The sequence below is a fragment of the Trichomonas vaginalis genome, chromosome II (genome assembly GCF_026262505.1).
Source record: "Trichomonas vaginalis G3 chromosome II, whole genome shotgun sequence".
NCBI classification, from domain to species: domain Eukaryota; phylum Parabasalia; order Trichomonadida; family Trichomonadidae; genus Trichomonas; species Trichomonas vaginalis.
In genome coordinates, this window is record NC_067204.1 from 25,323,881 (window position 1) to 25,351,723 (window position 27,843).

Consider the following 27,843-nt stretch of genomic DNA (forward strand, 5'->3'; position numbering starts at 1 on the left):
GGCTGGTGCGGAGCTGGCGGTGGGGGTAAATATGGTGGAGGAAATTATAAGATTGTGACTCCACAAACCGGAAGCGGTGGTGGTGGCGGGTCTGGAAGCATTGATGGCGTTGTTAACTACAGTGTTTGGACAGCCATAACAGAGTTTTCAGATCATCATGGCCTAGGTACTGCTTCCATCACCATTATTAAATCAGGAGAACTTCTTTGTTCTAACATCATATCTTATAGTCCATGGTTCATGACTCATCTGTTGTATATACATTTGTTTTCACCATAATATCACTAAAACTATTGAAATTACTCCTTTAACTTGTTTCAAATATAATATCTTAAAACGAATAAATTGCAAATTACATATCATATCCCGCAACTTAAAAGTCAAAAATAAATCGAACAAGCCCTATATAATGTATTTCATTTCTATATATTTTTTTTTGATATTCAAGTAAATAGAAATGATGAAAGCCATCTACACTACTAAATTATGTAAAATTCAAAACATTAATTATTGCTTTAAAATTTCAAAATCAGACAAAAAAAATTATATCAAATTTCTGTTGATAAAGAAGATCTATATCAATGATTAAGAATCACGTTGACTTTATAGTATAACATTCTTTTAATGATATTGAATCATGTCAATATAATAATATGACAATGTTTTATCGATTTATGGCATCAAAAGTGTCATTTTTTTATAGTGCATCTCAAAAAAACATCAAAAGAAAAATCTCAAAATTAACATCAAATTCATTTCTTTAAATCATGCACTATAATAATATCCATTAAATTCCCAATATTTCGAAATAGAGAAAAAGTCGAAGTCCATTGCTCTCTTTCTTCGATGGTAGCATTAAAGTTGTAAACGGCGACCAATCCAAAGTTTACGAAACTTCATCAAATCCCCGCAAGCTTTATTTTGAGTACCCGTGCAGTGTTGCGACCGATTGTTATCCCTATGAAATATTATTTCGTCGAGGCATCTATTTACTAGAAGTCTGGGGTGCGCAAGGTTGTAATGTAACTAATAACAAACATGGCCCTTTGATAGAAGGTGGCACTGGCGGCCATTCCGCCGGTGTTTTCATTGCTAGAACCGATAGATTGCTTTATCTCCACCTTGGAGGATCTTCAAGCACGACTCAGAACTTTCTGGCGACGTATAATGGCGGCGGCGCAGGAGTCAATGATGGCGATGGTTGCGGTGGCGGCGCCTCTGATTTCCGAACTAAGAAAGGCGCCTGGAATGAAAATTTTGAATCCCGCATCCTCATTTCAGGGGGTGGCGGTGGCTCATATGGAAATGATGAAATTTTTTATGGAGGGAAAGGTGGTGGCCTGAACGGCGGAACTGACTCCACGAAAAGATCCGCAATAGGAACCCAAACTGGCTGCGAAGGTCCTGCGAACTCGCAATGCGGGAGGCTCGGTATTGGCCAAGGAGGCTGGTACGCCGCAAGTGGTGGAGGTAAATTCGGTGGAGGAAACTATAAGATTGTGACTCCGCAAACAGGAAGCGGTGGTGGTGGTGGGTCTGGAAGCATTGATGGTGTTGTTAACTACAGTGTTTGGACAGCCATAACAGAGTTTTCAGATCATCATGGCCCAGGCGCTGCTTCCATCACTGTTATCAAATTTTCTGAGCTTCTGTGTTCTAATATCATATCATATCTCCCACATCTCATGTTCCATCATTTTTATATATATCTATTTTCTCCATAATATCGATAAACACATTAAATTTCTAGACTTTGATCAAATTTAATATTTAATATTTGAATGAATAAATATTCAATATATACACCATCAATGAAGCTTATAATCAAACAAAATGACTAGTAATTAATTATATAAATTTACTATAAATTTCAAATCATATAAATTAAGTGATACTTCGGTTTTTATATCATGCAGATTTTACTTTCACTTATTAGAAAGAAATCAAAATCTTGAATCCATATAAATATTTTCAAAATAATAAATTAAAAAATTATCAAGTTTCAGTTAATAAAATAATAAACAACAAATTATCTTTATTTATTACAGTTTTAAAAGAATTTGATCACTTTCAGGGCAATCTTCACTAAATGACGATAATTTAATCAAAGTTCTAAGTTTTGATTTTTCATTGATACATGCAGCAGCAGCTTTATGGCATCTTATTCTAATCACACCGCATAGCCATGCAGAAGCCTGTATGAAATCGTTTTCATCATTTCTTTCATACAAAACTTTTGTCAAAGAAATGAAGAAAATTTCAAATCTTGGAATGATATTATACAAGTTCGTGCAAATAACTAACAATGCATCATTTGAGGATAGGTTATCAAAGAGGAACTTCATCATTTTGTAAACTATTGAAATATTTGTGTAGTCCTCAAATCCTTGATAATTTTGAATGAATTTGTTCGAAATTGAAAGAACTACGTCTACATCGTGAGAACTCCTGTTTATTTCAGCTTCCATTAAATCTAAAACTCCCTGAACAAGAACATCATTCAATGGAAATGTTATCAACTTTTGTTGATACTCAGATAATCTTCTAATGATATCAAAGCCACTTTCTGCAGCAGAAGCAATTTGAGGCAAAATTTTTATCATGTCAAAAACTGCTGGATTTTGAGGAAGTGGGAAATATGTAGAAAATTCTCGACAAATAGTTCTGTAGTATGATGTATATTCCGATTTCGATAATACCTTCGAAATGAATGATGTGAAGTTCACCACGACGATAGGATTGAAATTCAATCGTATATGGACTTGAATAATTCTAAACAGGGTATCTTTCAACGTTTGCTCAATCCTTTGTTCCGTTGCGTTGTCTATGATGAGTTCTATCATTTTGATGTCTTGCGAGATAACAGAAGGTATATCAGAATCTAATGAACCTTGAGATAAGATCGAATAGTACTGGGAACTACAAGCCGCGTGGTCTGCGTTCATAAGAGAAGAGATGTAATACAATATTGGCGTAGAACTTACTGGTAATGAAGGAATCATCAATTGAATTGTATCTTGAAGGTCAGGAGTCAAAGCAAACTTGGTAGAATAGTAGTAATAGAACCTGGAAATAAAGTCAAGTGGTATATCTGTCTTTGTTTCTAGTTTTTCCATTACATTATGAATAAAAATTTGAGGAACTCCTCTTAAATTGTTCAAAAGCAGTAAACTGAGTAATATTGTAGTACAAAACCTCTTTGTTGATGTGTCTTCTCTCTTAATTTCTTCGTTTACGATGTTCATTAATTTATCTTCTGGTAAATCAAGATTTTCTTGAACAGCCATCGAAGCTATGACAATAGATCTCTTTCTTGTGTTATTTGTGACATCTTCAATGAACTTTTCTGGGAAAATCTTTGAAACTAAAATTGAAACTTCTCTGGATTTTGTTTGTTTCATGACTTTGAACGCGAACTCCTCTAAATCTGGTGAATTAACATCATGCAAGTAGTTTATCATCATCAAATCGAACTTATGAGGTATACATGCGTTGTGAATTTTTAATTTTATATTTTTCTTTGAGCAATAGTCAAGTAATATACCGAAATCCTTTTCTCTGTCTTCTCTGCAGTACTCCACATACAATGAATTCAAAAAATCTTCATTAAAATCAAAAAGATTTTGTTTCATTTGAACAATAATCAAAGGAGAGTTCATATCGCTAGTATAATCCTTAGAATAATCAGCATTGTAGTCGATATTGAGCTTCGCCTTTTCATTATTGTTAATTGTTTCTTGAGATATTTTTTCATTTCTTGGAGTTGGCAGCTCTTTGTCTTCAAAGAACTTCATGTAAATCTTAGAGTCCCTCTTACTCATAATATCCGCAACGTTTTGCTTCCTTTCTTCATCTAAAGTTGAAATTAATTTTTCAATTCTTTCCTTATCATAATAAAAGACAGATCTATATGCAATAAATGCAGTTAACTCTTCATCTGTGAGTTTATCCTGTTGGTTCAAGAAGTTATCTGATAGTTCTCCAAGACAATCTCTTGTTTCTGTCAATTCATGGGAAATTTGCCTTTCAGTTATAAAAGCGATCATTAATGTGCACCAATTAGCAACAGTTGGCTTTGAATTTGATAGTTTTATGAACGAAGGAAGCATTAATAAGGCAGATTGTTTATCTTGCGTTTGCAAATCATCCCAGTACTTAATGAATAGTAATGATGATTCATATGGAGCAATCTTAACAACTTGCCTTGCAATATTTGTCACCACAGAAGCCATTGAAAACAATCTTGGGATATTTAACAACAATTTCAAAGAAGCCAAGAGCGGTGCTAAGAAAGAATCATAGTTCAATGCATTTCCCGATATAATATCAACATTTTTCGATGATATATCGCTATTAACCAAATTTATGTAAAATGTATCTGCTTTTGAAGTGACCAAACCCGAATAGAACTCAAGAGAAGCGTATGATATTGACGAAACAATATAGAAAACTTCCGAAACTAAAGAGGGACGGGCGTTTGACAAGTCGCATAAGGAAAGAAACTCCATTAGAACGATGGCAGTAGCAAAATCCGATCTGAACATGGATAAATATTCGCATGCGATGTCGACCATTGCGACCATTGAAGGATCATCTGCATGAGGATGGAATTTCTTGAGTTCTGTAAGGATTTTGAACGAAGTTGCGAAATTCATACTCTCTGTTAAGTCAAGATTCTGCATCAGCTTGTTACAAACTAAAGAAACATCTTCATCTCGAATAAATTTGACCAAAACTTGAAGAGATTTCGATGAAACGTTATCATTCAAGTTGTAACAAAGCTCAATAATGAGACTAACTATATCATTTATCTTTGCGGCTCCAATTAATGAAATAACTGTTGATATTGAAGCGGCTTTGATTAATTTGAGGATACTGAGTGAATGGAACCACGATGTCTGTTTCGCAAATACTATTTTTGTAAATAAATGTGCTAATTGATTTGTAATTTCTAATTTATTAATACAATTTGAGAGAGAAGTGCACGCAGCATCAGATCTATCATCAAATTTATCTGTAATGAACGAATCGAGTATATTTAAGTACTCAGTTTGATTCTGTGTTGCTAATGTACCTAATGTAATAATTTTTGCCGGAATAATCATTACTGCGTCGTTTTGTTTGGGTACTAACATGTCAAATGGAAGTTTCATCTTGTAAAATGATGGCATAAAATTGTATTTTGTGTAATTAATTTTGCAATTTAAAATTTTGTTGGTTTCAATTGTTAATTCTAAAGTATTACTATTGACTTCTTTGAAAACTGTCTTAAAAGAGTTAGATTGTAAGCTTAGTATGTGAAAACTACTGTCAATTATTGCTTGCTCGTGTTCTTTCTTGTCTGTGAGCACATTGTAGATAATTTCGGCTAGTCGCGCGAGATCTAGTTCGTTTGTATTCATAGGAACCGCTGTAAAAATGTAGGATAGTAATGGCAAGTGAATTGAAGGATTTTCTTGTTTATAAACGTAGTTTAAGACTTCTGGCATGAGTTTGTGCTTGAAGTTCTTCACACATGCGGAAATTGATTTGAACAAGTATCTCTCGGATTGCGGGTCTAAAACATCGAGATAAGAAAGTAATAATGACCTCATCCAGTTCAATTCGAGCCTTTTTAGCTTCGAAATAACAGTAGACAAATGATCAGAGAAGACAGGGTCAACGACGGTAAAATGATGAAAAATCGGAGTATTTTCAATGAAATCTTTCAAATTTGATTCTGGAATCAAATTGCAGATAAAAGCGAATGATGATGCAAGAATAATTGAGCTTTTGATCTCTATAGTCGTTTGCGTTGCTGTCTCTGAGAAAGACTTTGTTACTTCTTTTGCAAAAAATGGCGTGTTTTTCAACAAGAAGAGTCCGGCTGTTTTATATGTGGCAAGTCGAACAGATACAGTATTGTTATTTGCTGCAAACAACAAAAACTTCCATATTTGCGAAAAAACTTCGAGAATTTGACTTTCATTTTGACCAGAGAAGAATTTAGCGTTGACATACTGCTGTATTTGCATAAGACAATTCATCGTAAGATCAATATCCTCTGAATTATCTTCTGCTCGCGCTAGAGAATCTACTAAAGCTTTCGTCATCTCAAAAGTTTATTTTTATAGAAAAAAACAATACAAATTGAAAGGCTTTCAAAATTTTCTGAAAAGTGACAATCTTAATAACTTTACGTTAAAATATGAAAAAAGGAGCTGATTTCAGCGATAGTGATTTTGATGCAGACGAGTTACTCGCTGATCTCGGCCCTGTTGGAGCTGCTCTAAAGTCTACTGCAAAGAAAACAGATAATAAAGAAAAACCAAAGCCAAAACCAAAAAAATCCGACTCAAAAAATGATGACAAACCAAAAAGACGACCAGTAACACGCATGAAAATGAACTTAGACGACTTATTAGATGGAATTAGCCCCAATGCGGCACCAATTCCAACTGTTTCTTCATTCACTCCAGTTGTTCAAAATTCAGCAACTGTCGAACAAATCGAAAGTAGGTTAAATTCATATTTAGCAATGCAACTAAGAACGCTAGTAAATGAGTTTTCCGTTGAAGTAGGAAAAATGTTTGATGGAACAGATGGAATTGACGAGATAATACAGAAATTTACCAACGATATACGAGCTTCTATACGCGATGCATGCAATTTTGACCTCAAAAACGAAAATAATTTACCAACTGCATCTTCGTTATTTGATTTATTTGGAATTGGATTTGCCGAAACATTCAAAGATGCAAATTCGTTTAAATCATACCAACCTGCTGAAGAAATCAAGCGAGTTAAAGCAATTCGAGGAAAAATTGTTCCTCTTCCTTCAATGATCAAAGCAACATATACATCATCACTTAACGAAATGACTCAAGCATTAACAGATAGAGAGATGTACCAAAGCCAATTACCTGTAACAGATAAAGAACTTTCTACAAGATTAAATAACCTTTCTTTAAAGAGGTATGAGCTAGAATGCAAATCGGAAATGCTTAATTCTGAAGCAGAAAAGATAGCTGAGCAGTTCAAAAAGCTTGACGAAACAAGATCTCAGTTTTCTACGGTTATTGAAGAAAATTCAATTAAAATTGAGGAAGATATCAACTCATTATTACATAGAAAAATCTCTGGTATTAAGTCTTTGCTTTCTAAAGCGAAAAAGACTCCATCAACAGTTCAATTATATAAATCTTCGGATTTTCAGTCAGTTACGGAAGAAATGTCGACCATGATTGATGCACATGAATATAATATACAAAATCTTATTATTGCTTGTGAAGGAATGCGAAATGCAGCAACAGTTGCTTCTTCAACGGAAGTTGCTCCTCCAGTTCAATCAACAGCAGTCGCAATTACACATGAGATACCTCAAGTCTCTACTTCTACGTCCACAAATGATTTACTTAATCGTGTAAGAAAACAACTTTCCCAAGTGCAGAAAATGAGAGAAACAGAGTTGCAGAATGCAAACACAATGTTAGCAACATTGAAAAGACAGGAAAAGAGAAGACGGAGACAGCAACGTCAGCAAGAAATATTATATCAACCAGATTCACCATCTTTTGTATGAAAATAAAATATTTGTGTTTATTATTGTTTTTAAACGAATTAACATGTTTCTCAATTCCATTATAGAAATTGTTGCCAATTAATAACTTTTTCAAATGAATTTTTTAAGCATTCGATATTTAACTTGTGTGTCAAGTTCAGAGTAAATAGATAAGTCAAGATATAAATCAGGAAGTAGATTATGAAATCACACCACTTGATTGTGCTATTAAACAGGGATCAGAATTATGTTTCAACAACTTAAAAAATGTGGGAACTCAACACACCAATAACTCTGAGGAATATGCTGTTCAAGGCGAAAATAAAGAGATCTTCTTGCAAATGATGTAAGATAGTAAATCATTTGATAACATGATAAATACTGCATTGAAATATCCAAACAATGAAATTTCTGAATATCTTAAATCAAATTTTGGACAAATGCCTGATTCAATAGCAGAAAGCGTGTATTGGAGAAATTTCAAAGGAGGAAATATCGACAAAATTTATAATCTCTTTCTTTTCATATTTATCATTGTTTTATGCAATCTCCTTTCTATTCAAAAATTTTCCAGAGTGATAAAGATTCTGGAATCTCTTTTTCCAACTATTTGTTTAGTTGTGTGAAGAATAGCAAACATCGGGAACATTAATTTAAATATATGTATTATAAGATTCGAAGGATGTTTGACAAAACTATGATAAGTTGTGTATATATCTATTATTATTTTAAATATCAATTTTTTTATAATTTGAATAATAAAAAAATATAAATTACATTAATGCAACAAGGTCCAAGAACTGAGTGTTATTTCCATCAGTAAAGACCAAAATCTCCTTCTGCTGATCAGAAATAAACTCCATGTGGTTTGCCTCGAATTCAAACTGTCTACTCGACAATTTGTCACCGTTTAAAGTGTAAGTAAACAAGTCTTTTCCGAATGAGAAACAAATAATTCCATAGATATTAGACATGCAAGCACAAACAGCTTTCTTATTTGTTTCAACAAGCATTATCATTCTTCTTGTACTCAAGCTGTAGATGAAGATATATTCACTTGTTGATCCGAAAACAATTGAAAATCTCTCCGAAAGATTTGCAATTTTGATAGGAGATGTAAAGAATGGGAAATGTGCGAAATATTCAAGAGTATTTGAGTACAAAACAACAAATTTGCAATCAGCACATCCAACGCAAATCAAAGAACTATCAATAGAGATACAAACAATTGATTCTTCTGATACTTTCTTCTTGATATCTGGATTAGATCTAACGATGTATCCATCTTTTGTTCCATAAATAAATGAATCATCATCGATCCTGAAACTGACAGTTATATTCTCCAAATCATGTTCTTCTGGATCTAAATCTAATGGTTCTGGTTTCGGCTTGATCTTAGAAATCAAATCAAGGTGGATATCCTTTTCTATCTTCATTCTTTGAGGATGTTTCTCACTGAACAATCGCGAAGGTAATTGTCCTTCTTCTTCTGTTCTCGCGACAATTGACATGTAATAAGAGATATCAGTTGGAGGAGCTTTCTTCCAGACATTTTCATCAACGAAATCGAACTTACTCTGGAGAATTCCGAAGAAATTATCAATGAATGTTGGTAAACTTTCGCTAACTAAATCATTTTCAAATGATTCATAAACTAAAGTTACCAATTTCTCAGAACAATTGAAACCGAATGGTAAAGCAACATCTCTGAAAGCATCGATACAAACGAAGTATTCAGGAACTAAGATGTTGCTTTGTATCGAATCTCTTACGTTACTTGGATTCTTTGAATATGATTTAAATGGCTCTGCAAAGCTCAATAAATCAATTACATGTCTACGAGATAAATCGTAGTTAGATATATCAGTGAAGTCCTTAACAATCAAATGAGATTCTGCATCCAATGCCAAGAAATTCGGGAGAACAGGATAATTTGTGAGGTCATTAAATGAGCGACCACTTATGTTATTTAATTCCATCAAATACTCGAAATTAGTTATCTCGTGGTTTATCCATTTCTCTGTTGAATTCCTTGACTTGAAGTACTCAAGAGGTTTCATTGTTTGTATTTCCGCTTGCGAGAAAGCAGAAAGACTTGAAATTCCACTCAACAGAGTGAGAGAATTCAATTTATCCAAATTCAACAAATAACTTTCATTTGAAACTGTGAAAATCTCAAGACCAGTTGGTAAATGTCTTATTGGTCTGAAGAGGATTTGTTTAACAGCTCTTGCATCTATATTTATCATCTGTTGTTTGTTCTTTATTTCCAAACAATCAGAATAAACAAATAATTTCGCACGAGTTGTTCCTGTGACTTCTATTCTGTCGCAGGTCAAAACAATCTTCAGGTTCTCGTTCTCTTCGTTAAACGAGATCTCGCAGAAATCTGGAATTTGTGGGATTTCTGACATCATGTATTTGTCTCTCAAATATTCAAGGGTATCAGAAATTTGAGGGATCTCATTGAATTCGATCATTTTCATTGGAATATTTTCATAACAATTGTATCTAGAGATCATTCTTCCTTTCGAAGGAGATTTCGGCGTGAACCATGGTCCTGTCTTTGTAGTGACAGAATTTTCGATTGTTTCTCTTCTTTTATTGCAGAAATTATGCATCAAAATGTCATCAGCGATGAAACCTAAAATGTTTTGATGCAACTCAGCGAAAATAGAGTTATCTGTTGTATCAATTAATGTTGCCATGCCATTAAGAACTTTCTCGAAGTTGTGTTTGATTTTTTCAACAACGTCTTTGTTGTAATTAACAATTGTATCATTGTGTTCTCTTGTATCTCTGATGATTCTTTCGAAACAATCTGTATGATCCAAATTCTCTCCATTCATCATGTCAATGTACATTTGGTCTGCGACATTGTCATTGATCAGTTCTTCCATTTGTTCTTTAGCTAAATCAGGAACATCTTTGTATGCAAATTTGGCAAGCATCGCTGAGAAATTATGATAAGTTTCTACTTTCATTCTTCTCGCTTGTTTTATTACATCTATTGCACATTCTGCATCAAGCCATGAACCATCTTTATTCAAGTTCAAGCCAAATGTGTATTCATCATTTATCTCCAATTTAGAAAGTTTGGAAACAAATTCATAACGATTGAAATTCTGTCTGATTTCTGCCAAATTTTCTGTGGATTGTAAAGTTTCCATTGAAATTGATTCTGAAGTCACTTCACTTAAATCGAAATCATCATTTTTGTATTCCATTTGTGGATCGATATCATGGAGAATCTCTTCAACGGAACTCAACTTATGAGTTACTTTTCTAAAGAACAAATGGAAAATGCACAAATCGAAGAAATCATGCATATATTCGAACGACAAAAGTGGTTGTTCCCAAAGATTTTTGACGACAGAATGAATGAAAATTGATTTCGGCCTTGTGTCATCGACTTTTAGAACTCTTGCTACAACATCTATTATAGCGAATGTTGTTCTCCAATGTTCATTTGTGCATTTAGCAATGAACTCGATGATTTTCTCCATAAACTCTCCGCCAAATGTCAAAGCGGTTACGACAGGCCAAAATGCCCAAGATCTTCTTTTCGCGAATTGTTCATTGATGTTAATATATTGGATCAAAGCACCACATGATTTCTCTCCTTCGTGAAGAACGTAGTAGAAACAGAGTGGATAGAAATCAGGGTATTTATTGACCAATGGAATTAACTTCGCGAAATAATCAATGGACAAACTTGAAAGTGGTAATTCTTCAATCAAAACACCAACATGATATTTCACAGGAATTGTTGAGAAATGTTCCAATAAATGTAAAGCTGCAATTGTTTCAATTGCTGCGAAACTGATGTCTTCGTTTCCTGAATTCACCAAATGATGCAAAACATTAAACAATGGCCATGAGTTTTCGACTTTATTGAATGGTTGCTCTTCATTAACAATCATTATTCTAATCAAGAACAAAAAGTCGACAACTTGTTTCAAATCTTTGCAAGCAACAGTGTGAGCAAGCAATGATTTGAACATGTCATCAGTGAAATCTTTTGTAGAAATCATTGCCAAAATGTATATGATTTCTTGTCTGATTTCTTTGATGGAGATTTTTGAGAATCTTGGGTATTTCGAATTAGGAGTACATTGAGCAATTTCTTGTTCAACAGGTTCGTACCAATAATAAATTCTCAAAATCATCAATAAATAGTCGAATGGACAACATTCTTTGCAAAGATTGTAGTGCTTCGAGTAAAGAGTTAATCCCCAATCTTTAACAATGAATTTTTGGTCTTGGTCTGTTGAATGAATCCATATATCAGGATTGACCAAAATTTCTTTCAAAATCACTTTTTTGAGTTTCTCATTTTTAGAAGTCATAAAAGTGAAATAAAACTTTTGGTATGTTGTATAAATCAAATTTCTTTGATTGCTTTGGCTCAAACACTCAGCAATGACTTCAAATCCATGATGAGATACAAATTCATCTTCAATAAATTTCGAAGAAGAAAGAGAATCAATAATTATATCAATAACTGCTCCACTGAAAATTGGAACTAAATCTCCACTTTCTAGTTTCATATCTAATGTTCTGAATAATGGTATCAAATTCTCTAACATGAAATTCCTTGTCAAAATATCGAAGAAAGTGACAGGGACTCTGAATTTTATGTCACTTTTTAGAACGGCTTTTACAGGTTCATTTTGATTTGATTTTTGTGAGAGAACTAAATTTGATTTTATTACTTGAGGGACAATGTAAAGCATTGCCGGTCTATCGAATATTCTTGGTCCCATCTTGTACATCATCAAACAATTCTCAGGTTTATCGAAGAACCCAATTGGTCCCAAATAACATCTTCCTTTTTCATTTGAACCAATATCCAAAGAAACATTATATGATTTGTCTAATCTCAAGGATTCAACAGTGATTATTTCATGTGTTTTGATATCATTGACATAGAGATTGACATTGATGTTAGAAGAGTTCTTTTCCATGCCTAAACAAACAAATGTCCATTTGTCTTCAATGATGTCAAAATTAAAAGTGAAATGTTCAAAATTTTCAGGAATTGAAAACTCGATTCTATTTCCAATCAGGTTTATATTGTATGATCTGTCCTTGTTGTCGTAAATACGGAAGAGACTGGTAACAACATCCTTAGTGTCATCTAAAACATAAAGCCAGAACCCGATGTAAAAATCTTCACTCAAACAACTCGTTGGCAAACTTTCAACAAAAATTGTTGGTTTGTTTTCGCCAAGAGGAAGAGCGGCAATCGGTGATTTGACGGATAACTCAACAAGGTTGAAATGCATGACAATATAAGTGGCATGCAATGTTGACAAAAAGCCGTTTCTTGGCTTCAAAAGTGACAATAATCTTGAAACAACTTTTGGAGTGGAAGAGAATTGGGCAATTGAAGAAACAAGCTGTAGGGATAATCCTATGATATGTATCATATCTAAATTGTGCTCGTTTTCGCGAATAAGGTTTAATAAATCATAGTCAACATCATTGTCACTTAAAATGATGATATTACTGACATGCTGCTGGCAGAGATTGAGTATGAATGTGAATGCATCGGTTGATCTGGACGAATGCATGAAAATTTGCAAGAAATTAAAAATAATATTTGCATTGCGGATTCTTGTGCTTCCTGGCTTGCCAACAATGATTCTTTTCAATATCTTGTAGATGTGATAGCCTGGATCTTGCTTATCTTCTGTCTTTATGAGACATTTGTAAATGACATTTGAATCTTCTTTTGTAAGCTGAGAAATCTTGCCAAGAACAGTATAGAAATCAAGTAAACATAATGATAGTTGTTGGGACTCTATATCTTGCTTCAATTTTGGTATGAAAAACTTGAAATTCGAAGAAATTTTGTGCAAGTTTTCTGCTGAACAATTGCTTTCATTGAATATATCTGTAAATGTTTGAATTAACGATACGATGGTCGGAATATCCATGTTTTGTAAAATGAGTTTCATAAAGTTCAGATGATAAGATGTAAGAGATTCTGAGAGTGATTTGGCAATCTTAACTCTCCGCTCATTAATGAATTTAATGAATAACTGCCTTATTTCATCAGTAAATTTATCATAATAATAATGAAAGACATTTGAGCAGTAAAACATAAATAATTCTGAAGACAATTGTCTGTAAATGATCTGATTTGCATAATCAATCGATTTAAAGACTGATTCGAAGGTTTCTCTGTTATGATAAGACTTATCTGCGAAAAACCAAAGGGCAGCTGATCGTAAAAGATGGTATCCAATGTATAAATGACCTTTGTTCTCTGTAACTTGATACTTCAATATAAAATCGATATCTTTGTAATTAATTGGCGGAGGGAAGTCATATTCTTCTTTAATCTCGTCGACAGACACACCAGTTTTGAGTTTTTTAATGATTTCTTCGGTTCCTTCTAGTGTTTTGTCTGAATATTTGAGAAAGATATTTTTAATTTCTTCTGATAAGGATTTTGGAATAGTGATATCAGGATAATTGATCTGGAGAATATTTGTTATTGGACTGTAATCATCCAATCTCTCCAAATCAATAGAATTCATCACTAATCAATCCACGATAAAAAAAAAATTAATCCAAATTTTTCTATCGAAATTGAATAGATCTTACAGGCGTGTAAATCACAGTCAAATTTTTATTCTTCGTTATTTTTTTTTTATTGCCAATGCATTATCGATTATATAGCATTGGCAATTATCTTTATACACTGAACTCTGAAGGAAAGCTTATTTGCTGTTATTTCAATGGAAATTTCTTTGCTGCAAATCTAGATAACGTAAAAACAAATATAAAAAACTTTGCTTGTAGTGAAAATCGTGTTTTATATCAATATATGGATAATAAATTTCAATATAAATATAAAGGTGAACTAATTGACTTCTCTTTTGGCATAGAAATCAACGATGAAATTATTCAACTCGGAATATCAGATGAATATATCTCTGCGCTTACCAAAAACAAGTTTTATATCAATGACTATGTACATCCGACAACAGTTTTTGAAGGAAAATTCGTGAGTTTTGTTCAATTTCAAAAATCTTTCAGTATATTACTTGAATCTGGTGAGATAGCATCACTAAATCTGCCAGATATGTCAAAGTTAACGATAGAATCCTTAGGAATTGGTGCAAAAATAACAAATATGCTAACTACAAATGATAAACGAATATTTATTCTTGACAACGGTGCCATTCATGTGGAAATGTTACAAGAATCATACACAATTTGTGGCGGTTATAATCCGAAAATGATGTGGGCATCAAATAATATTTTTTGTTTTTTTGACGAAAATGAAACATACTACGAAAAGTTCAAGGATATAAACTTAAAAGTGCCATTTACATCAGTTAGAGCGCAAATTGAAAAATTAAAAGAATTTCAAGATAATGCTTTTTTAAAATTAGTTCCGACCAAAAATGATGTGATTAGTATTCTTCGTAGAAAGTATGTGCGTGCTGTATTGGAAGATTTGAGAGTTGTTGAAGTCGATACAAATTTATTATCAGATTATGGATTTGTAGCAGGTGATGAGATAGAATTTAACTCTAAATTTGATAATCCACTCTCGGGAAGAGTTTTTATCGTTCTTGGAGTTTATGATGGAAAATTATGCATCCAAGAGAATGGAATAGGGTTTTTAATTGAAATTACTCCACAAGAAGCATTAGTAAAGTGGAGATTAATATATCGTTTCGGTGCAAATTTAACGGATATTGAAATAAAACCGAAAATTAAAATTCAAATTGACACAAATGAAGCAGCTTTCATGGGAACATCATTCAAATGCGGTGATATTGTTAAATATAAGGAAATGCAAGGTGAAATACTTGGAATTCGATGCCATAGATTTTGGATTAAATTTAATTCAAAAATTTCATCAGTTGAACTCAAATTCAACAAAGATATTACATTGATTAGTAGACCTGGTAAGATTATTGATAGAATTGACACTCTAATTTATGAAAAAATCGAAAAACCATCAACGATTTTCTCGGTTACCAATAATAATTATTCTCTTGCATTAGCTTTAGGATATTCTAATAATGAGATTGTCTATTATTCGAAATTTAGAAAGGATAAGTACGGGATTGCTCCTTTATCTTATCATTATTATTTTTCTCGTTTTGATGATGATTTTTGGAGAAAATATCCTGTTTTCATGAAAGGAGAGATCGAAGTTAACATCGGATATCATGAAAAGTTTTATCCAACTGATGTGATTTCGAAAGGAAATGAATTTGCAGTTTTTCTTGGTAGAACAAAGGATAATATGAATTGCATCCAGACTCTAGAAATGATGGCTATTAATGATAGAGCACAAGTTATTGATGACGTAACAATTGAAAAATTTAGTTTAATTGCTTCGAGTTATAGAAAAGCCGAAACAAAAAGAATATTTAACTCAAAAGAGATAACGTTATCTCAAAACATTGCTGATGATGGCCAATATCTTCCTAGTGATATAATCTTGACTCCTGAGAAAAAAATCAAATTTGTTATCGGAAATTTTGAAAATAAATCTTATTGTGCGGATAAAACTTATAGCAAAGAAGTGATCCTGGTACCTCCTAAATCAATATTATTGATGAGAATGGTAAATGTTCCAGGAGAATGCAACGGATACTTGAATTGCGTTTATGATTTCTGCGGAACTTCCGTGAAACCTCTTGATGTAATTGATGATAAAATCATCATTGGAAGATACAAAAATGGTAATTTTGCTATTGTTGATGAACTTGGAGGGGAAGCTTCGGAGTTCCCACAAATGCAATTCATAGAAGTCAAATCCCTTATTGATAATTAAAAATTTTTCTTTGTTTTATATTTTTATATAAATCTTTGTTTGTAATTAATGATATAATTTATAGATGTTTCTGATCGATTATATTTATTACATGAGAAGTATTATGTCTCTGATATATTTGAAAATTTTTATTCTTTCATTTAAGATTGCTCATGAACCTATCTGGCTTTATTTCAAATTTCTGACAACGAGAGAGAACGTTAAAAACATATTTGAAGGCCATATCATTCTGATATTAGTGCAGACTTATAAAAAATATTTATTCCCAAGAAGAAAAAAAAATTATTAAGTAAACTAAAAATCATTTTTAGACTTGATCTTCTCTTATATACGAAAAAAAGAGATCTGACATTGTGTCAGATCTCAGTAAAAGTGACATTTACATGTCAAAAAAATAGAATGAGTTTAAGTAATTAAAATTGAGGGTGAGAGTAGTATTGTATGAAATAATATCTCTCACCCTCCAATTCATCCTATGGCGCCGAAAAAATTTTGGTGAAATGCGACCACATTTCACCAAAATTTCTCGGCGCCATATAGAGAACTAGAGCCTGTGAGGTACTGATACTATCCATGTACCTCGCAGGCTCTAGTTCCAAGCCAAAATGGCTAAAAATTGCCCGCAATTGTTCACATTGCGGGCAATTTTTAGCCATTTTGGCTGGGAATTGGAGGGTGAGAGTAGTATTGTATGAAATAATATCTCTCACCCTCCAATTCATCCTATGGCGCCGAAAAAATTTTGGTGAAATGCGACCACATTTCACCAAAATTTCTCGGCGCCATATAGAGAACTAGAGCCTGTGAGGTACTGATACTATCCATGTACCTCGCAGGCTCTAGTTCCAAGCCAAAATGGCTAAAAATTGCCCGCAATTGTTCACATTGCGGGCAATTTTTAGCCATTTTGGCTGGGAATTGGAGGGTGAGAGTAGTATTGTATGAAATAATATCTCTCACCCTCCAATTCATCCTATGGCGCCGAAAAAATTTTGGTGAAATGCGACCACATTTCACCAAAATTTCTCGGCGCCATATAGAGAACTAGAGCCTGTGAGGTACTGATACTATCCATGTACCTCGCAGGCTCTAGTTCCAAGCCAAAATGGCTAAAAATTGCCCGCAATTGTTCACATTGCGGGCAATTTTTAGCCATTTTGGCTGGGAATTGGAGGGTGAGAGTAGTATTGTATGAAATAATATCTCTCACCCTCCAATTCATCCTATGGCGCCGAAAAAATTTTGGTGAAATGCGACCACATTTCACCAAAATTTCTCGGCGCCATATAGAGAACTAGAGCCTGTGAGGTACTGATACTATCCATGTACCTCGCAGGCTCTAGTTCCAAGCCAAAATGGCTAAAAATTGCCCGCAATTGTTCACATTCCCATCTTTTGTTGGTAAGACGAAGAATATGAAATAAATTATGAAGAAGATAATGATGAATAAAATATCACTTTTTATATTTTTGACACGTAAAGTTGTCACTTTTCTGTCAAACTGTTTTTATCGTTTTCGTATATAACACTTCTTTACCTTTATCAGAATCATTGTTGGAACCAGATTTCTTTGGTTTGATGACAACGAAGTAAACAACGAGGCCAACAATTAAGCCGACAACAATAAGAACTGCAATCACTATTAATACAATTGCCCAGATTGGAAGTCCCTCTCCAGGATACTTCTGGTCGATATCCTTCTCTGAAAAGAGACCACCTTCTGTTGAAAGTGCAGCATGGAATTCTGGGATGACGAATTCTTCTGTTTCTTCTTCGTCAGCGCTGGAGGCGGATGTTTCCTGGAACTTTATTTCATTTGAGAGTTTCCAACTTGTTCTCGCACCGATATTCGGATCTTCAATAAAATCTTCAGTGTTTAAGAAAGCATAGAAGGAGTTGGATTTGTATTTTCCGATTTTTCCTTCTTTCTCTTTGTGGAACAAATTTCCTATAGTTTTAAGTGTTCTAGCTTCATCATAAAATGCGTAAAAGTCTGCATATTTCTCTCTTTTATATGTGAACTCCATTAATTTATCATTAATTGCAAGAGCATTAACTTGAACAACCTTGGATGATGAGAGACCTGATGACCAATGCCAATAGACGTTGAATTTATCATTTTTCTTTGTTGAAAGTTCATATTTAGAACCGTATTCGAAACTATATGAACTTCCTTGATATGAAATCTTCATATTAAAATAATATGAAGGCATCATAGGAATTATTTGAAGCTTCATTGCTGCGCCGCTATCCTTTGGAACAATTCTTGTAACAGGATTTAAGTATTTGAAATTATAAGCCAAGGCTTCTTCACCTTCAGCTTGAATAACTCCAAGGGCAGCAAGAGCATTTTCTAATTGAGACTCTTTCCACACGAAACTTTCTCCTTTCTTCTCTGGGACCTTCAAAATAGCATTATATTTAGATTTTGAACCCATTATAAAGCTACCAGAAATGCAAAGAGTTTTTCCTGCAGGGATTTCGATCGTATAGTATGATGGTACTATTGAATACAAACCATAGTCTTTATATATAGAGCACTCTGAGTCTGGGAAGGCTGTTTTTGCATCAAGAACTGAAGTAAAAATATTCTGTGGTTTTCTTGAATGGTTCATTAGTGTTTGATATGCTAATGTGTTTCTCATATCCAAATAAAAAAATGAAGTGATTTTATTATTTATGAATTATGAAAATCGAGTTCAATAATTGAAAAAGTATTGAATGAAAAATTGAAATAGCATTCAATTTTGAATATTATTTTGAATGATGACTACTGAGTATGCAAACGGTTTGAAATATAAAATATTTCATCTTGCTTAGTTTATTACGAGAATAACAAATTAATAAAAATTTATCAATATCATGAAAATTAAATATAAGTCTTAAGCAGTAATGAATCAAGTTATTAAATTCATTAAAATTCTCAAAAACTTTCCAAAAGTCGTAGAAAAGATATTAATATTCACTTCACAAATTATCCAAGCATTCAATTTTATAAATGCTTTATAAGGAAGGACTTAATATGAATTATTAAAATGGCTATTTTGTTTATTTCAAAGGTCTGAAAAACCTCATTCATGATTATAAAATTTCAAACTATTATAGATAGAAGTAGTAGATCTAAATTAGACGAAATTATAATTTGAGTATTTTCAAATTTTGTGAAGGCGACGTTGTCAAATGAAATAAATTCAATATTTGTAGAGTAGGGGTAATTTTAGCTAAAAGTGACACACCTGTAAAAAGCGACACACCCGTGAAGGGTGTGATTACCGATCGGTAATTTCGACAGTTTAGAATTTAAAATTTTTTATGGAACTGTTGCGAGTTTCATAAAGAATTTAAGGAATATAAGCAAAGATTTGAATCAAAATCTTAGACCTAAGCCGCTCGATTCGCTCGCGGCTTCCGCGAATTACAGATCAGCAAAGATTTGAATCAAAATCTTCGAACTAAGCCGATCGCTTCGCTCGCGGCTTTCTTTATTATTTTAAATTTGCATATTTCCATCAAAAGTTCATAAGGTAAAAAATTTCGTATATATTATTGCAAAATAAAATCTTCATTATCAAAATAATATTAAATGATAATATAATTTATAAACAACTATTATTTAATAAAGTTTAATTGCCAAGGTTCATCTAATTTTTTGATTTTTAATGTTTTATGAATTTTATTTATCATGTATATATCTAATGAAAATTATATATGTAGAAGATAAGTACCTTAATATGTACGTAAAAATTAATGAAATTTATTTTGAATGTAGAACCGAGCAATTTTCCCTGTCACTTTTAGCTAAAATTTGGGTTTGCCTTTCTATCCAGACCTCCCTCAGAAAACATGTTTACGAACCAGAATTAACAATTTTATTATATAATGGTAATATATGATTTTAAATGAATTTATATAAAAAGACGTTATAATCTGAATACTTTTCAAAAAAACGACAACAACAAAATTATTGAATTGTGTTTTAGGAAAAATTATATTCATTTTACTATCTATGTCATTAGCTATATATAAATATATAAATTGTGTAAATAACCATTCAAAAATTATTGACTTGAACCGCATGTTTTCCATGGTATTTCGTCATACAAGAAAGGGCCAGTGTAATACCCAGCACACTGACAGAACTTCTGCTGTGTTATACATATATTTTTCAAGCCCAAAATTATTTTTAAAAAATATACATTAAATTTAATTTTCTTCTAAGTGCTAGATTTATTACAAGCAAAGCACATCTTAATTGATGAATCTTTGACGATGATTTATTATTTAAAAAAAAAAATCAATTCTTGGGCTTTGAACCGTAAAATAGTTTACAGTCCAAATGTAATCATTGCGATATTCTGAAAAAATATTAATAAAAAAAACTTCAATTATCGTAATTTACGTTTGCAAATTTCTTGGGTATTACGAATTTGCTTGCGATCACACAGTACTCCCAAATTTGTACAAACTATTTTGAAAAGGCCAAGTCGTCTATAAACTGTTATGACCTAATTCAACGAATTCAAAGAATTGCTGTTTTTATAATCAATACGTTCGTGATTAATTTTATTATATAGCGCGTTCTATCGGCGCGCAGCGAATTTGCGCGCCGATATAAGTCGGGAATGAAATATGATCAGTATTATCTTTATTCACCACATTTTGAAAATTAATTAAAAGCTTTAGCCATTTAGCATAAACTGCATCTATGGTTCAGTTTTGGTTATGCTTGAATTGAGATGAAAACGATAATCCCAAAATAAAACCAACAGACCCCATCATAAAAATATAAAATTACCACAAGAATAAATATTCAACCAATTTATACCTTTTCGGACTTTTGAAAACAGAAATATTCACCACAAAAATAGAGAGGAAACAATTCGCTATTTTGCGAATATAAAGATGAAAGATAGATTTAATAATAAAGTTACATGCCGAAATGATGAAGAAAAGCATCAAGAGTATAGGCAGTAGCTAGCATTTTCTGAGTTAAATAAATTGGAGGTTCAAGTGGTAAAAGAGCAGTAAATGGTTTCATGGGCGGTAAAGCACGCTTAATAACGCCTTCCACTAATGGCGGATTAACAGCAATTGCAGGTATTTCGTCAAATTGTTTGATAGGATTTTGGGATAAGTTTTGTTTCTGATCACGAACACGATTCTTACTTGTGTTGTGTTGTGATTTTAGATGCTTCGATGGCTTTCTAATTTGTTTTTTGAGTTGTTGATAATGATATCTGCATTGAACATCAGATCTGTTGCCCATTGAACTAGCAATCTTCGCCCAAGCAGTTTCACCGAATTCTTCAACAAAATCAATAAGTTTTTTATCTTCTTCTGGGGACCACCTCTTCTTAGAAATGCGTGGGTCCAATCCTCTGAACCACCTTTGAGAACACTGAGCGCGGGTTCGCGTTTCTCCAACTATTTCTGAAACGGCCGACCAACTATCAGTTCCATTTCGGAGGATACCTGCAAGTAATCTACGATCCTCATCAGCGTTCCATGGTCTAGCTCGTTTTCTACCGCTACTCGAAACGGCTCCAAGCGAGTCGGAAAACTCAGAACCTGATGATTCAATCTCTTCATGCGTGTTTATATCGGTTTCAATGACGGATTTGAGCATGTCTAAAGGTGCAGATGTGCCTAATTTGTCCATAAAAAGGGAGTACGCTTGTTTGTAAGGTATTACTTCTTTCATATAGTTAAGAAGAACCTCCTTTAGGTTACTTTCAGTCATGTCATCAATGTCTGGATTTAAGTCCTGGAACTGGGCTGCAAAATATTCTAGAATGTGGTTTTGGCCTTGGAAATTCCTGGTCATGTTATTGTATTGAAAAAAAAATGAATTGAATTCGTTCAGAAAACTATAAAATCGTTCGAAATTGTAAAAATTATTAAAGAATTTGATGAATTGTGCATCTTAATTCAATATTCAATGATTATTTCAGGGAATCATAATTTTACAAAGTTTTACAAAACTTGAAATACCCTCAATTTTTAACTTTTGCAACTCCAAAAACCAGGTGTTTTTCCAGAACTACCATCTAGGATGAGTCCTCTGCATGTCTCCCAGAATGATAGAAAGTTCCGCATTCATAACTTGAATGTGGAACTTTGACCGACAAGAGTGTATTGAGCACTCTTGTCGGTCGCAGTGTCTCATTCTGGGAGACATTGCCTCTGCATGTATCCCAGAATGGAACAATCTTTTGCAATCAGAATGTGATTGCAAAACTTTGACCGACAAGAGTGTATTGTGCACTCTTGTCGGTCGCAGTGTCTCATTCTGGGAGACATTACCTCTGCATGTATCCCAGAATGGAACAATCTTTTGCAATCAGAATGTGATTGCAAAACTTTGACCGACAAGAGTGTATTGTGCACTCTTGTCGGTCGCAGTGTCTCATTCTGGGAGACATTACCTCTGCATGTATCCCAGAATGGAACAATCTTTTGCAATCAGAATGTGATTGCAAAACTTTGACCGACAAGAGTGTATTGTGCATCCACCTTTGTCAATTAACTATGTTTTATAGAGACATCCCCTCACACATATTTTTTCTAATATAATTTTACCTTTTTAATACTTATTTTTTATTTTTTGTGCTTTATATAACTTATGGTGTGTACCGAACTATCTTACAGACTCTACTGAGCTATTTCCACATATAAACATGTGACAATAACGCATACATACTCCCTTCGTATTCTGATCTCATGACATATTATCGCAAAAACTATATTTATACAACACACCTCATAAAGTCTCATTTTAGCCCTATCTAAGCGTTCAAAACCTATTTTCCCCGCGTAATCTGATTCTTCAGGCTCCGCTGATTCGATTTCTGCTGTCAGATCGTGAAAATATGCATCACATAACAAGATAAACCCAAATTACTTAACTTAATATTTTCCTTAAAATTTCCTATTCCTCGCTATGGGAATATTTATTATATCTTCCGTTACCCCTCATAAATATATTTAATTTTCTGAATAATACGTATAATAAAATGAATAACTCAAAAACTAAAATACATTATTAATATTGGGTAATGACTCGATATGATCAAAACTTTTGAATTCATACATTTTTTGAAAAATTTGGATTTTTCAAAAATGATTTTGTTTGAGCATGAACGTGAAGCGAAATTTTAAGGAAAATATTAAGTTAAGTAATTTGGGTTTATCTTGTTATGTGATGCATATTTTCACGATCTGACAGCAGAAATCGAATCAGCGGAGCCTGAAGAATCAGATTACGCGGGGAAAATAGGTTTTGAACGCTTAGATAGGGCTAAAATGAGACTTTATGAGGTGTGTTGTATAAATATAGTTTTTGCGATAATATGTCATGAGATCAGAATACGAAGGGAGTATGTATGCGTTATTGTCACATGTTTATATGTGGAAATAGCTCAGTAGAGTCTGTAAGATAGTTCGGTACACACCATAAGTTATATAAAGCACAAAAAATAAAAAATAAGTATTAAAAAGGTAAAATTATATTAGAAAAAATATGTGTGAGGGGATGTCTCTATAAAACATAGTTAATTGACAAAGGTGGATGCACAATACACTCTTGTCGGTCAAAGTTTTGCAATCACATTCTGATTGCAAAAGATTGTTCCATTCTGGGATACATGCAGAGGTAATGTCTCCCAGAATGAGACACTGCGACCGACAAGAGTGCACAATACACTCTTGTCGGTCAAAGTTTTGCAATCACATTCTGATTGCAAAAGATTGTTCCATTCTGGGATACATGCAGAGGTAATGTCTCCCAGAATGAGACACTGCGACCGACAAGAGTGCACAATACACTCTTGTCGGTCAAAGTTTTGCAATCACATTCTGATTGCAAAAGATTGTTCCATTCTGGGATACATGCAGAGGCAATGTCTCCCAGAATGACATCTTCATGCCAAAAGCAATATATTTCTTATTTAAATTTGCATAAACTCCAATTTTTTTTCAATCTCAATTAAATTTTTTTTCTACTTCTTTAATTCGTTTCATCTTTCTCATAGAATATCTATTCCTTTTACAGACATGAAATCACTAATCAGGCTTTTTCAATACTCATATATTTCATATAAATCATTGTTATTTTTTCTCTCATCGCATATTTTATTAAATTTACATATTTCCTCTCACATATCCCTCTTCACATATATTGAATCTCCACACTCATCTATTAGAACAATATATTTTCGCTTAATCTCATATTATTCATTAACAATCTTTCCTATTCTTATTTCTAGTTAATATACCAATATATATATAGAATATATACCGAATTACATATTCAGATATATTAAATTCAAGAAATTCTTCTAAAATTATTCTCCTATTCATAATAAAATCATATTTAGTCTCACATCACAATTCTCTCAGTTCTCCAATATCATGTCATATTGGTAACATCACATATATCTCTTATAATATCACTTTAATTTGTATTTTTTTATTTTAATTATATTTAATTAGTTCTACATTCTATTATTATAGAGGTTTGACAAATTCATCAATAGTTAAAATCGAAATCTATGCAGATCTTTGAATCTAATGAAAATTACATTTCGATATCTTTTTGCAAGCTTAATTTTTTGTATTATCTTAAAATACATTTAGTAATGTTATGTACATATTGAACTCAAATTATGACGCAGTATTATGCAACTCATCTTGAGATTCACATTTCATTTTCACAATTATTGCATATATACATCAATAACATATTGTACTCATATAGCTACACGACTCTAAACTCAATGACATCAAATAATGCTTCTAATATTTAAAATTATTTTTGTATTTTTGATTCTCAGCTTAACTTCTATAAATGTCACCAAAACATTTCATTCCTACCAAGAAATAATATATTAGTAATTAAGCGTTTATTATCATTGTTACTCACATCATATTAATTCATTTTTGTAATTTTTTAAATAAATGACTGGAATCATAAACCCTATGTACCCATATCAACATGTTAAAATTTCAAAGTCTGAAACTTAGTATACATTGAGTTTCATGAAATCAGATAATCTCGTAGATTTCTTAAATATTATATATTGCTGGCCAATAATGATGCAGCATGATTCTCCATCATATCAGCATTCTAAACATATCTTTATTTTGTCAATTGGCATAAATTAAGGGTGCTTTTAAGGCGATAAATGGTATTTTAGATACCTGGGTATGTAAAAGTCAAAAATTGAGTGTATTCAATTTATTTTTGTAATCAACTGAATTAAAATGTATAAATTTCGCTAATGTATGCGTATTTCTAAGAAATCTAATATAAATTATCAATAATTTTTATATTCAATCAGAATTTATTATAGATATTGGTTTTATTAACTTCATTTTATTATAATTCGAATTTCGATGCTATGGTAATAAATAAATAATAACTAACTAATATGGATAATGAAAAATCATCAAAATCTGATATGAAAAGCATGAATTGAGAAGGCAAAGATTAGTATTAACCGCGTGTATGTATTCTTCTCTGCATGTAGTTGAATATATTGGAAAGTTCATGTTCATTACATCTTATTTCGAGCGGAAAACTTCGGAAATCTTTTCTAAAATCTCATCGTTTTTTCGACAAATCATAGTTAATTTCATAATCGTTTAAAAGCTCATCAGATATACAATACATTAATCTACTTTTGAAATCCCAAAATTGAGGGTTAAAATTCAGAAACGATGGATATGAATGACACTCCACTTCTCTCAGAAAAAGGTAGCCAGGGAATTATAGATGTTGAAGAAAAGGGATACCTTGACAAGAAAATTTTCATCATGGATACTCCACAAGACCAAAACATGTTTGGAGCATTTCAGATTTTAATTAATACTGCAATTGGATCGGGAACCCTCATGATTCCATATTGCTATCGCTTAGGTATCTTCAGTGCACTCTTAATGTCAATTGTTATCGGTATCATCTCTCTCAGTACTTTCTGCATGATGATTGAAGCTGCATATTTTACCAAAAAGTACGATTATAGAGGTTTATTCAATCACCTTTTCAATCCCAAGTACATCTGGATCATTGATTTGATCATATTCCTTGTACAAATCGGATCATGCATGATTTATTCCAACTGGGATGGTGTCTTGTTGAATAGAACCTTTGGATTTAAGGTCAAAGTACTTAACTCTAATATATTCTGGAACTTTTTCTCTACAATGTTAATGGCTTTCCCTATGACCATCCCAAGATCTGTTGCAAAGCTTGAAGGCATTGCAACAATTGGCTTCTTTATGATTATTGTACTTATTTGTCATAGTGTTTACTGGTTTATCAAAGACGTTCATAACTTTGGCTTTGATCCAAACCATCAGCTTACATTTCTCCACTGGGATTTGTATGTTTTCATCCCAGCTCTCGGTATCAACGCTATGTCATACAACTGCATCATCAATTTATTCCCTACATTAGAACATTTAAGGAACTGCACAGTACGTCGTGGCATGCACCTTGCAGCATGGATTGTTGTTGCATGCTTCTTCCTTTACGCTGGTTTCGGCATCTTTACTTACTTAGATAAGTTTGATGCTTTAACTGCTAATTCAGCTCTTGAATTATATCCAGCACATAATCCATTCACCATCATTGCTACAATTTCCGTCGTATTTATTCTCCTTGTTGCTTCTCCTCTTGTTATTTGGGCCGCAAGAACTTCCGTTGACGCCACATTCTTCAAAGACAAAGAAATGACAACATTCCGTTGGGTTTCCATCGGTTTCATCCTTTGTCTCGCTTCAGCTGGTTTTGCAGCAACTTCAGACAATATTTTGATTTTCTTCAACATCGTTGGAGGACTTCTCATTCCAGTTGTTACTCTACTAATGCCATCCCTGTTCTTCCTGAAGGCAACTCCTGGAAGAAAATGGTACAGAACTGTTCAAGCAATTATTTCAATTCTTTTCACTGCTGTCGCAGCAACTGCTTGCACATGGCAGACTGTTCTTGAGATCAAGAAGAAATAAGTTATCTATCATACATCTCTTATAAATTAGTTTCTTTCTATTTTTTCAAAATTTTTCAATTTTTTTATTGTTCTTCGAGTTCGGAAAAGACAATATTCTTTTAATTAATGGGCTATTGTGTTTGTCAAATAGAAATTATATTTTTATTTCTCAGATCGAATTGATAATATTTGAGAAACAAATCGAATTGATAATTTATATCTTATCCAATAAAATATATAAATACTACATCCTCAAAAATATGAACTTGTTTTCCATCTATTACCTTCAAAAAAAGTGCTGAAAATAGTTATTTATGAGGGAATATTGATGATTTTCTTGATTTTCCAAAAAAAGTGCCAAAATTCATGAGTTTGCTTTTATTTTTTTAGCCTCAATTGTAAACGAATGATTTGATTTTTGTAGAATCAAAAGTTAAAGTTGCAATCACATAGAATCTTTAATCAATGGCAAAACAAGGTTATCAGAGCTTAATGTGAAAGATTTG

The 27,843-nt window shown here is 32.6% G+C and overlaps 6 protein-coding genes across 6 annotated transcripts, besides 6 other annotated features; 3 read left to right on the plus strand and 3 right to left on the minus strand.

Annotated features, from left to right (window-relative positions):
* Window positions 1-1,936: 1,936 nt before the first annotated feature.
* On the minus strand, window positions 1,937-6,092 carry TVAGG3_0607320 (uncharacterized protein; the record flags this gene model as incomplete). The annotated part of the gene is made up of 1 exon (XM_001582615.1): window positions 2,043-6,092. The coding sequence occupies one exon, from the start codon at window positions 6,090-6,092 to the stop codon at window positions 2,043-2,045; it is 4,050 nt and encodes a 1,349-aa protein (XP_001582665.1).
* A 95-nt stretch (window positions 6,093-6,187) lies between these two features.
* On the plus strand, window positions 6,188-8,003 carry TVAGG3_0607330 (uncharacterized protein; the record flags this gene model as incomplete). The annotated part of the gene is made up of 1 exon (XM_001582614.1): window positions 6,188-7,561. The coding sequence occupies one exon, from the start codon at window positions 6,188-6,190 to the stop codon at window positions 7,559-7,561; it is 1,374 nt and encodes a 457-aa protein (XP_001582664.1).
* A 261-nt stretch (window positions 8,004-8,264) lies between these two features.
* Window positions 8,265-14,089, minus strand: TVAGG3_0607340 (platelet formation protein family; the record flags this gene model as incomplete). Its single annotated transcript, XM_001582613.1, has 1 exon — window positions 8,314-14,088. One exon carries the CDS (start codon window positions 14,086-14,088, stop codon window positions 8,314-8,316), a length of 5,775 nt encoding a protein of 1,924 aa, XP_001582663.1.
* A 121-nt stretch (window positions 14,090-14,210) lies between these two features.
* TVAGG3_0607350 (uncharacterized protein) lies at window positions 14,211-16,349 on the plus strand (the record flags this gene model as incomplete). Its single annotated transcript, XM_001582612.1, has 1 exon — window positions 14,211-16,349. One exon carries the CDS (start codon window positions 14,211-14,213, stop codon window positions 16,347-16,349), a length of 2,139 nt encoding a protein of 712 aa, XP_001582662.1.
* Window positions 16,350-16,836: 487 nt separating this feature from the next.
* Window positions 16,837-16,945: a mobile genetic element.
* A 141-nt stretch (window positions 16,946-17,086) lies between these two features.
* Window positions 17,087-17,195: a mobile genetic element.
* A 141-nt stretch (window positions 17,196-17,336) lies between these two features.
* Window positions 17,337-17,445: a mobile genetic element.
* A 141-nt stretch (window positions 17,446-17,586) lies between these two features.
* Window positions 17,587-17,695: a mobile genetic element.
* A 120-nt stretch (window positions 17,696-17,815) lies between these two features.
* Window positions 17,816-17,877: a mobile genetic element.
* Window positions 17,878-19,552: 1,675 nt separating this feature from the next.
* Window positions 19,553-20,165: a mobile genetic element.
* A 605-nt stretch (window positions 20,166-20,770) lies between these two features.
* On the minus strand, window positions 20,771-22,175 carry TVAGG3_0607420 (RNA polymerase II transcription regulator recruiting protein; the record flags this gene model as incomplete). The annotated part of the gene is made up of 1 exon (XM_001582610.2): window positions 21,277-22,173. The coding sequence occupies one exon, from the start codon at window positions 22,171-22,173 to the stop codon at window positions 21,277-21,279; it is 897 nt and encodes a 298-aa protein (XP_001582660.1).
* Window positions 22,176-26,066: 3,891 nt separating this feature from the next.
* TVAGG3_0607430 (amino acid transmembrane transporter protein) lies at window positions 26,067-27,356 on the plus strand (the record flags this gene model as incomplete). The annotated part of the gene is made up of 1 exon (XM_001582609.2): window positions 26,067-27,356. One exon carries the CDS (start codon window positions 26,067-26,069, stop codon window positions 27,354-27,356), a length of 1,290 nt encoding a protein of 429 aa, XP_001582659.1.
* Between the last annotated feature and the right edge of the window lie 487 nt (window positions 27,357-27,843).